Source organism: Hypomesus nipponensis, chromosome 9 (genome assembly GCF_054491055.1).
Source record: "Hypomesus nipponensis isolate SF chromosome 9, ASM5449105v1, whole genome shotgun sequence".
Lineage (NCBI taxonomy): Eukaryota > Metazoa > Chordata > Actinopteri > Osmeriformes > Osmeridae > Hypomesus > Hypomesus nipponensis.
In genome coordinates this window covers 2,173,942-2,185,000 of record NC_140369.1, presented here as the reverse complement: position 1 = coordinate 2,185,000, position 11,059 = coordinate 2,173,942, and the positions used below count along the sequence as shown (strand labels likewise).

Here is an 11,059-nt window from a genome sequence, read left to right as displayed (position 1 = left end):
AGGAATAAAAGTGTGTCTGGTGCTTAAACCCTGAATATCCCCATTTTCATATTTGACAGAGTTTGTGAGCCACAGGCATGCCAAGGTTATGTTGTTAATCTGCAGTGAAAGGCTGTGCGTTCCTGGGAGAGACAGGAGGGGGTCGTGATAACGCACCCACACACCAGAATTAGCCCATTAAGCTGATGCCTTTGTTCACCAAGGTTGCACATGCTGGCAGAGAGGAAGCTGCAGGTTTTCCTGTTCCTGTCAGCCATCATCCCCTGCTGAGGAGGTTCTGGGGTTCTGCATGTGGTTTGAGGGAGAGAGAGAGAGAGGGAGAGGGAGAGGGAGAGGGAGGGGGAGGGGGGGAGGGGGAGGGGGGTCTGCTTATGGTTCTGTTAGAGAGATCTGTTAGAGTGAACCATGCTGGTCACTTAGACTCCCCCCCCCCCCCCCACCATCCACTCCTTTCTTCTCCTGGAAGCTGCGCTGCATGCCTGCTCTAACATGAGCCCTTATGCCATCAAGCCTGTCCACTGTGTTTGTGTGTTTTTCTGTGTGTGTGTGTCTGAGTGTGTTTCTTCACAGTTGTTTGCCTGCATGTGAATTTCCAACTGCCACGAGCCCTCAGAAGCAGTTTACGTAACCCACTCTAACATGATATAGTTGTAGTGTGCATGTGTGTGTGTGTGTGTGTGTGTGTGTGTGTGTACCTGGACGTTTCCTCATCTTCTGTACATTGTTTGTGTGGAGGATTGGTTGGTTCCCATGGTAACACCCCTCCCTTCCACTCAGTAAACTTTATGTTTCTGTTTGTGTGTGTGTGTGGGGTGTGTGCGCATGTCTCTCTCTGTGTGTGTGTGTGTACATGGCTATGTGTTTTTGTGTGTCTGGCTCTGTGTGTGTGTGTGTGTGGTGTGTGTGTGTGCAGGTGCATCCACCCAGGACTCTGATTCGGTGGAGCCAGAGAAGCAGGTGGACGGTACAGTCAAAATGGCGGGCGTCATAGCAGGCATCCTCATGTTCGTCATCATCCTCCTGGGTGTGGTACTGACCTTCAAACGCAGGTAACGAGCGCTAGCAAAACACAGCTAGCGATTACATGCTAGCTTTCAGATAGCGATAGTATGTTAGCCTTTAGCTAACGATGGCATGTTAGCCTTTAGCTTTCAGTAGACTGTTGGCTTTTAGCTAGCGATAGCATGTTCAGCCGTATAGAACAACATCTAGTGTTTGCTGTTTAGCCTTCAGCAGTAGAGAAACACAGCTATTGATAGCATGTTAACGTTTAGTGGTACAGATAAAACTCTCACTGTTCTGGCTGTTTTTGGTTGAAGTTGACTAATAGATAGACATTCTGTTATTTTGTGTGTTGCTAACATGCATTTTGGCTTACATCCATTCTCTCCCTGTACTTAACCTCTCCTGCTCCTCCCCCCTCTCCTCTCCTCTACTCTCCTCGCCTTCCCCCTCTCTCTCTCTCTCTCTCTCTCTCTCTCTCTCTCTCTCTCTCTCTCTCTCTCTCTCTCTCCCCCACTCTCCCCCGCTCTCCCCAAGTCCTCAGCAGTCACATACTGCCTTGCCATTTTGCTATGCAAAGAATTCCATTTGTTTGCTTTGTATTGATTTCTTCATCAATCATGATTTCTCCCCACACGAGCCAACAAAGATAACTTGTTATGACATCCATCGCTTTGAGCCTCTTCTTCAGTAACGCGATTATCTTAAGGACTGAATATGATGCTCGGAAACAGGCATCAGACTACTAAGGTTTGCAGAGAGGGGAGAGAGAGGCCGAGAGAGAGGCCAGGGGGAAGAGGGAGAAAGGGAGAGAGAGAGACGGTTAGGGAGAAAGAGACAGAGAGATAGAAATAGTACAACAAGGCAGGGGAAGAGAGGAGGAGCCAAAGAATAGAAGAGTTAAAAAATAAGTCAGATAGGGAGAGAGGTCCTGGAAGAGAAGAGGGAGATGGAGGAGAGAAGAGGGAGATAGAGAAGAGGGTGGCTGACCCTTACGCCTGCTCTTGCCAGGTCATCCATATTTCATCACAGAGACTTAGACAGTCCAGCAAAGAGCGTGTTTTATAAATTGCAGCGTTTTACATGGCTTTCAGCCTTGATGAATTATTTGTGTAGGAAAACTATTTGGAAGCGAGAACACTGTGTGTTTAATCTTTCAGAGCCGTGTTACATATGTTGTAAAGCCCTCCAAATGGAGGCTTGGTCCCAGAGAGAGAGACACCAGCATGGGGGAAGGCTGGAGACGAGGGGGGGGGGCAGTGAAGTCTATAGGGAACCACAGCATCCATGGAGGACCCTTAAATCATTCATGTGTCTGACTTGGACACCAGGGGAGGCGTCAGACGCTGTCTGAACAGGAATGCTGGACATGCTGGAGAAGAGCTCCTCACGGATGGTTAGCTTGTCGCCGTAGGAACAGGACAGCTCTCTGGAGGCGGTGCAACATGGGGTCCAGCACAGCCCTCTCAGTGGTGACTTGTGGCTTCTAGCGTATCGCTCTCCCGCCTGCATTCAAGATCACCTTGTGACGGAGCAAGCTGCAGCCACTACATCTCCCAGGGTGCATCTGGAGCCAGAAGGCGTTTAAATGCACCAGAGTGTTGACATAGAGTAGATCTGCGTATGGAGCAGTTTGTCCTGACATCCGAACACTTGAGAACCAGCCACCCTGCTCTCTATCTGCTGAAACACATGGGGGAGTCGGTATCTGTTTCGCTTCGAAGGAAATGTGAGACAGTGGATACGGCCCTTAGTCCAGGCACCTGTTAGTACTGGTCAGTAGTACTGGTCAGTAGTCCAGTCACTTGTTAGTGCTGGTCAGTAGTCCAGTCACTTGTTAGTGCTGGTCAGTAGTCTTAGTCACTTGTTAGTGCTGGTCAGTAGTCCAGTCACTTGTTAGTACTGGTCAGTAGTCCAGTCACTTGTTAGTGCTGGTCAGTAGTCTTAGTCACTTGTTAGTGCTGGTCAGTAGTCCAGTCACTTGTTAGTGCTGGTCAGTAGTCCAGTCACCTGTTAGTACTGGTCAGTAGTCCAGTCACCTGTTAGTACTGGTCAGTAGTCCAGTCACTTGCTAGAACTGGTCAGTAGTCCAGTCACTTGCTAGAACTGGTCAGTAGTCTTAGTTAGTTGATGGGACGTGAGTCAGGAAAATGAGGCAGTATTGAGTCAGGACCTTGTGGAGAGTCGGATTAGAGTCAAGAGTTTCAAAGTGAGTCAGGAGATGTAAGTGAGTTAGGGTTGAGTCAGGGGTTAGTTATGAGTCGGGGACTGAGTCAGGAGGTAGCAGTTTGTCAGGATACACAGCTATGCTTTATCTTTTCATTCACATAGCTGCCATGAGACAGATGTTGCCTTGACCACACCCACCCTCATTCTCTCTCCACCCCTTTCCTCTCTGATTGGATCCTGACGTGCTTGTCTTTGATCTTCTTCCTGTTTCGGCTCACGCCCCGCCCCCGTCCCGCCTGCTAGAGAGATACACACATGGAGAACTCTCAGTGTGGGGTTCGTATGTCAACTATCTAGCTGTCATCCTATATCATATATACACTATCTAGCTGTCATCCTATATCATATATACACTATCTAGCTGTCATCCTGACTCATATATACACTATCTAGCTGTCATCCTGAATCATAGATACACTATCTAGCTGTCATCCTGACTCATATATACACTATCTAGCTGTCATCCTATATCATATATACACTATCTAGTTGTCATCCTGACTCATATATACACTATCTAGCTGTCATCCTATATCATATATACACTATCTAGCTGTCATCCTATATCATATATACACTATCTAGCTGTCATCCTGACTCATATATACACTATCTAGCTGTCATCCTATATCATATATACACTATCTAGCTGTCATCCTATATCATATATACACTATCTAGCTGTCATCCTGACTCATATATACACTATCTAGCTGTCATCCTGAATCATAGATACACTATCTAGCTGTCATCCTGAATCATATATACACTATCTAGCTGTGATCCTATATCATATATACACTATCTAGCTGTCATCCTGACTCATATATACACTATCTAGCTGTCATCCTGAATCATAGATACACTATCTAGCTGTCATCCTGAATCATATATACACTATCTAGCTGTCATCCTATATCATATATACACTATCTAGCTGTCATCCTGACTCATATATACACTATCTAGCTGTCATCCTGAATCATATATACACTATCTAGCTGTCATCCCATATCATATAGACACTATTTAATTGTCTGGTCATCCTATGTCATATATAATATCTAGTTGTGATCCTGAATCATATCTAGCAGTCATCCTGCACCATATATTTAGTCTGTCTGTCTGTACCTGTCTGTCTGTTAAACCTGTCTGTCTGACTGAGGAGTCTCTGTTATACCTGTCTGTCTGACCTAAATGTCTGTTTGCTGTACCTGTCTGTCTGTCTGTCTGAGTAGTTTCTGTTATACCTGTCTGTCTGACTGAGGAGTCTCTGTTATACCTGTCTGTCTGACTGAGGAGTCTCTGTTATACCTGTCTGACTGAGGAGTCTCTGTTATACCTGTCTGTCTGACTGAGGAGTCTCTGTTATACCTGTCTGTCTGACTGAGGAGTCTCTGTTATACCTGTCTGACTGAGGAGTCTCTGTTATACCTGTCTGTCTGACTGAGGAGTCTCTGTTATACCTGTCTGTCTGACTGAGGAGTCTCTGTTATACCTGTCTGACTGAGGAGTCTCTGTTATACCTGTCTGTCTGACTGAGGAGTCTCTGTTATACCTGTCTGTCTGACTGAGGAGTCTCTGTTATACCTGTCTATCTGACTGAGGAGTCTCTGTTATACCTGTCTGTCTGACTGAGGAGTCTCTGTTATACCTGTCTATCTGACTGAGGAGTCTCTGTTATACCTGTCTGTCTGACTGAGGAGTCTCTGTTATACCTGTCTATCTGACTGAGGAGTCTCTGTTATACCTGTCTGTCTGCCAGAGGTGTGTGCTGTACCTGTCTGTCTGACTGGTGTGACTGTGTCCAGACTGGTCCAGCCTCTAGCATTTTCGAAAACCTTTTTGCGAGAAATACTGGCTTTCAGGTTAGTGAATTTGCCACAAATTGAGTATTGAGTAAGGTATTCTGGGAATCGCCACACATCCCTCGACCAATTCCAGGTGTGAGTGGGATAACAGCGGGTTAGGGTTAGCCTGTGACAGGAATAACAGAGGAATGCATTGCTTATATCTTGACAGACAGACAAGAGGTACAATTTCGGGGATTTTTTTTTTTATGTCCGCATGTCCCAACACTGATGTTTTAGTCCCGTCTCGTCTCGTCGACAACAACAAAACATACATTTTACCATCGTTTTTACGATCAAAGGATAAAATCATTTTTATCTCGTCAAGGTTGCGTTACGCTTGTCATGGAAAAAAAGGTTGTTGACGAACATTGCCCCCCACCTCCCCGGTCTCTCCCCAACGGTACCGCCCCCTCCGGGGTCAGGCCAGTCATCGCACTCTAGGGAAAATGTCACAGAGATGCTAAAGTGCTTCATTCAGCCATGAGGCTGTCAGTCACACACACACACACATTCACAAACACTGCGGCACACACACACCAGTAAATAACTTGCATAGCGACCTGTGATGTCACTGACTGCCATAAAGACCAATCAGCTGTCTGACTCAGAATCTGTCAAAACACCACAGCGAAATAGAGACAAACTTCTTCAATAATATCAGGCAGCAGAACAAACAACTCATAATATACCCACCCACACCACTCATCTCGAAAACAATAAAAGCAGCTGTAACTCTCTTCTTCTCTCTCCTGATACAAAACCCTCCAGTTAATCAAGTCTTTAAGTCCCAGGATTGGGAAAGATGAGACGTGCTTGTTGATTACCCATGAGCCTTTGCGCATTTTGCGTAAGTGAATTAGTCATGGCCATGGGTCCAGCTTTGGCTGTAACTGCTTGCATTATGGTGCGTTGCCATTAGCTTTTAGCTAATGTAGGGTTCTGTTGCTATAGGTTACAAGTTGCCGCTTATTCCATGAAATCTGAAGCTCCACGATGGAGATGGACTGACCCAGAGTGTGTCTATACAGGAGAGGCAGTAGGGCGTAGAGGCCAGTGGCAGGAGAGGCTGGGGGAGAGGCCGGTGGCAGGAGAGGCCGGGGGAGAGGCCAGAGGAAGTAGAGGCTGGGGGAGAGGCCTGAGGAAGTAGAGACTGGAGGCTGGGGGAGAGGCCGGTGGCAGGAGAGGCCGGGGGAGAGGCCAGAGGAAGTAGAGGCTGGGGGAGAGGCCAGAGGAAGTAGAGACTGGAGGCTGGGGGAGAGGCTGGTGGCAGTAGAGGCTGGGGGAGAGGCCAGAGGAAGTAGAGACTGGAGGCTGGGGGAGAGGCTGGCGGCAGTAGAGGCCGGGGGAGAGGCCAGAGGAAGTAGAGGCTGGGGGAGAGGCCTGAGGAAGTAGAGACTGGAGGCTGGGGGAGAGGCCGGTGGCAGGAGAGGCCGGGGGAGAGGCCAGAGGAAGTAGAGGCTGGGGGAGAGGCCAGAGGAAGTAGAGACTGGAGGCTGGGGGAGAGGCTGGTGGCAGTAGAGGCTGGGGGAGAGGCCAGAGGAAGTAGAGACTGGAGGCTGGGGGAGAGGCTGGTGGCAGTAGAGGCCGGGGGAGAGGCCAGAGGAAGTAGAGGCTGGGGGAGAGGCCTGAGGAAGTAGAGACTGGAGGCTGGGGGAGAGGCTGGTGGCAGTAGAGGCTGGGGGAGAGGCCAGAGGAAGTAGAGGCTGGGGGACTGAGCAGGCCAGCACCACCCCTGCCTGACAGCTCTGAACACAACGCTCCATTACCCACACATCACACTGGATTTCTCTGACCTGTCCACTTAACACAGCCCCCCCTACACACACACACACGTGCACACACACACGTGCGCACACACACCCCAAGGTTGCCCCCCTCTTCAGCTGTGACACATTTATGAATAATGGACGTGCTGAGATAATCGGTTGATGGTACACACACACACACACACACACACACAGCTGTAATGGCCTAATGGCTGTCACTCTGAACACACAGAAACACTTTGGGGCAGACACACACACACACACGTAGAAACAGGCCCCCTAACACACACACACACACGTAGAAACAGGCCCCCTAACACACACACACACACACGTAGAAACAGGCCCCCTAACACACACACACACACGTAGAAACAGGCCCCCTAACACACACACACACACGTAGAAACAGGCCCCCTAACACACACACACACACGTAGAAACAGGCCCCCTAACACACACACACACACGTAGAAACAGGCCCCCTAACACACACACACACTCCCCTAAACAGGAATGGGAACATTAACACACACAGATACATGAACACTTTACCTCCGAAAGACTTCCAGGGTCACCCAGCTGCTTTTCAGACCACCAGGGAGAGATCAGCACATCTTCTACCTTGCTGTGTGTGTGTGTGTGTGTGTGTGTGTGTGTGTGAGAGTGAGTGAGTGAGTGTATTTAAAGGAGGGTAAAGTGCATTTCCCCAGATAAATAATGAACCATTAGACTGGTGCAACCATGCAGAAGCAGAAGAACATCAGTTTGTGAAACCATGAGAACGTGGTTGTGGAACCATGAGAACGTGGTTGTGGAACCATGAGAACGTGGGTGTGGAACCGTGAGAACGTGGGTGTGGTAGGAGATGAGAAAAAGAAAAGGAGTGTTCTATTCAGGCAACGTTACTACTTATCTCTGGAGGAGGGGGCAGGTGTGTGTGTGGAGGGGGGGCAGGTGTGTGTGTGGAGGAGGGGGCAGGTGTGTGTGTGGAGGGGGGGTGGGGGGTGGGTGCAGTAGGGTTTCACTCCATTAATACTTATGGTTAGGGTTATAAGCTGCTTTAACGGTCTCTGAGCAGAACTCACCTCAGGATCAGGATCATAAGAACAGTGTCAGCAGCTCCCTCATAAGACCATGGAGATGAAACAGCAGGGCGAATGAGTGTGTGTGTGCATGCGCGTGTGTGTGTGAGTGTGAATGTGAGTGTGTATTGACTGTATCCCAGTTCTAGCTGTGTCAGCCCTGCTCTGTATTTCAACTCTCTTATTAAATTCTCTTTTTATGACTCCGGAGCACACAGCCGACAGCAGCCATCTGTGTTTCAATTTCCCTCAAGTTTAGAGAGAGTGAAAGCGAGCTGTCGCTTTTCCTCCCATCAACCCGAGTGGGCTCTCTCAACACCGCCCCCTGGTGCCCTTCTGGGGTCTTGTGCTGCGGGGCAGACCCCTGACCCCTGACCACAGGCCAGGGAGGGGCTGTGGAGGGAGGTAACGGGGTTGAACTCCAATCGGTATCTGGTTAGAGCCTCGGTCTATTGGGTCCAGTGATTAATTCTCTCATCTCTTTGAGCAAAAATGGCAGGGCAGTATGACATAGAACACCCCTTCCTCCATGCCTCCATCTGTTCCCACTCATCTCCTGTCTTCATCCTCTCATTCTCTCTCTATCTCTTTCTAGGAGTGCAAACCTAATGGACAGACAGAAGTACCACTGATCTTGCTGTTGTTAGGCAGAGAGACAGAGACAGACAGGATGACAGATAGACAGGAAGACAAACAGGTGGACAGACAGATAGACAATTAGATAGACAGGCATACAGACAGGCAGATAAACAGGCAGACAGACAGGCATGTAGACAGACAGACAGACAGACAGACAGACAGACAGACAGACAGGCAGGCAGGCAGGCAGGCAGGCAGGCAGGCAGGCAGGCAGGCAGACAGCCATGTAGACAGGCAGGCAGGCAGGCAGGCAGACAGCCATGTAGACAGACAGACAGGCAGACAGACAGACAGACAGATAAACAGGCAGGCAGACAGACAGACAGGCAGAGAGACAGACAGGCAGACAGACAGGTAAACAGGCAGGCAGACAGATAAACAGACAGACAGACAGACAAACAGGCAGACAGCTAAACAGACAGACAGGCACGCAGACACAGCCATGTAAACAAACAGACAGACAGACAGACAGACAGACAGACAGACAGACAGACAGGCAGGCAGGCAGGCAGGCAGGCAGGCAGGCAGGCAGGCAGGTAAACAGGCAGGCAGGCACACAGATAAACAGACAGACAGACAGACAGACAGACAGACAGACAGGCAGGCAGACAGAGCAGGTCAGTGTTTAGATGTGTTTAACCTCTTGTTGTGGTTCTCTCCATCAGAGAGCAGGTCTAATGCTGTGTATCCTCTTTCTGGTGTGATTGTTGCCCCTGTGCTGCTGCATGCCTCAGAAGACATGCTCATTCCTACTCTTACTACCTGTAAGTAGCTCGGGAGACAGAACTTCCTCCATACCCACCTCCCCCTGCTCCACTTCCTCCTCATCCATACGCTCCTTCTCCTCCACCTCCTCCTCCTACCCCTGCTCCCCTCCTCCTCCCCCTCCTCAACCATGTCCTTCCCCTCCTCCCCCTCCTCCTCCTGCTCCTCCACCTCCTCCTCCCCGTCCTCCACCTCCTCCTCCACCTGCTCCTCCTCCTCTCCCCGCACCACCCCCTCCTCCTCCTCCTCCTCCTGCCGTTAGTCACCCTGTATGGGCATCTTGTGCAGCAGGTCCAGCAGTGTGTTGATCCTCTCATCTACTGCTCTGGATGTGTCTGAGGCCAGTACAGTTTGTCCGTGCAGAAGTTAACTACTCATGCACGGTTGCTAAGCAACCGCCCAAGTGGGAAGGGCGTGTGACTGTGTCAAGATGGCGGCTGCAGCTCCGAGCCCTCGTGGTCCAGTCTGACCGCTCCACGAGGACCTGGCAGGGTGGGCTGGTGCTAGCAGTCTCTAGACCTCTGTCATGCGGGTCATGTGACAGCCTGTTTGCACTGTAGTCATGTGACAGCCTGAAAGTTCTGTTATGGTTCTGTGTAACCCATGACCTGACAGTGAATAGCAGCAGCTCAGAGAGACCAGAGAGATCTGGTCTCGGATGTTTGAACTCTTTCAGCAACTTCCTGTTGTTCCTGCACTATCAACCTGTCTGTATCTAGACATCATCCCTGCTCACCTCCACCTCCTTCTAGACATCATCCTGCTCACCTCCACCTTCCTACTAGACATCATCCTGCTCACCTCCACCTCCCTGCTAGACATCATCCCTGCTCACCTTCACCTTCCTACTAGACATCATCCCTGCTCACCTTCACCTTCCTACTAGACATCATCCTGCTCACCTCCACCTCCCTGCTAGACATCATCCCTGCTCACCTCCACCTTCCTACTAGACATCATCCCTGCTCACCTCCACCTCCCTGCTAGACATCATCCTGCTCACCTCCACCTTCCTACTAGACATCATCCCTGCTCACCTCCACCTCCCTGCTAGACATCATCCCTGCTCACCTCCACCTCCCACTAGACATCATCCTGCTCACCTCCACCTTCCTACTAGACATCATCCCTGCTCACCTCCACCTCCCTGCTAGACATCATCCTGCTCACCTCCACCTTCCTACTAGACATCATCCCTGCTCACCTCCACCTTCCTACTAGACATCATCCTGCTCACCTCCACCTTCCTACTAGACATCATCCCTGCTCACCTCCACCTCCCTGCTAGACATCATCCCTGCTCACCTCCACCTTCCTGCTAGACATCATCCCTGCTCACCTCCACCTCCCACTAGACATCATCCTGCTCACCTCCACCTTCCTACTAGACATCATCCCTGCTCACCTCCACCTCCCACTAGACATCATCCTGCTCACCTCCACCTCCCACTAGACATCATCCTGCTCACCTCCACCTTCCTACTAGACATCATCCCTGCTCACCTCCACCTCCCTGCTAGACATCATCCTGCTCACCTCCACCTTCCTACTAGACATCATCCTGCTCACCTCCACCTTCCTACTAGACATCATCCCTGCTCACCTCCACCTACCTGCTAGACATCATCCCTGCTCACCTCCACCTCCCACTAGACATCATCCTGCTCACCTCCACCTTCCTACTAGACATCATCCCTGCTCACCTCCACCTCCCTGCTAG

General features: G+C 50.1%; 1 protein-coding gene across 1 annotated transcript in view; it reads left to right on the top strand.

The window, feature by feature from the left end:
* The window catches only part of ptprt (protein tyrosine phosphatase receptor type T), a 126,420-nt gene that overhangs the window by 92,638 nt on the left and 22,723 nt on the right, over positions 1-11,059 (top strand). The window contains 2 exon segments of the mRNA XM_084704126.1: positions 914-1,049; positions 3,475-3,507. Coding sequence (XP_084560252.1) covers positions 914-1,049; positions 3,475-3,507 — 169 coding nt within the window.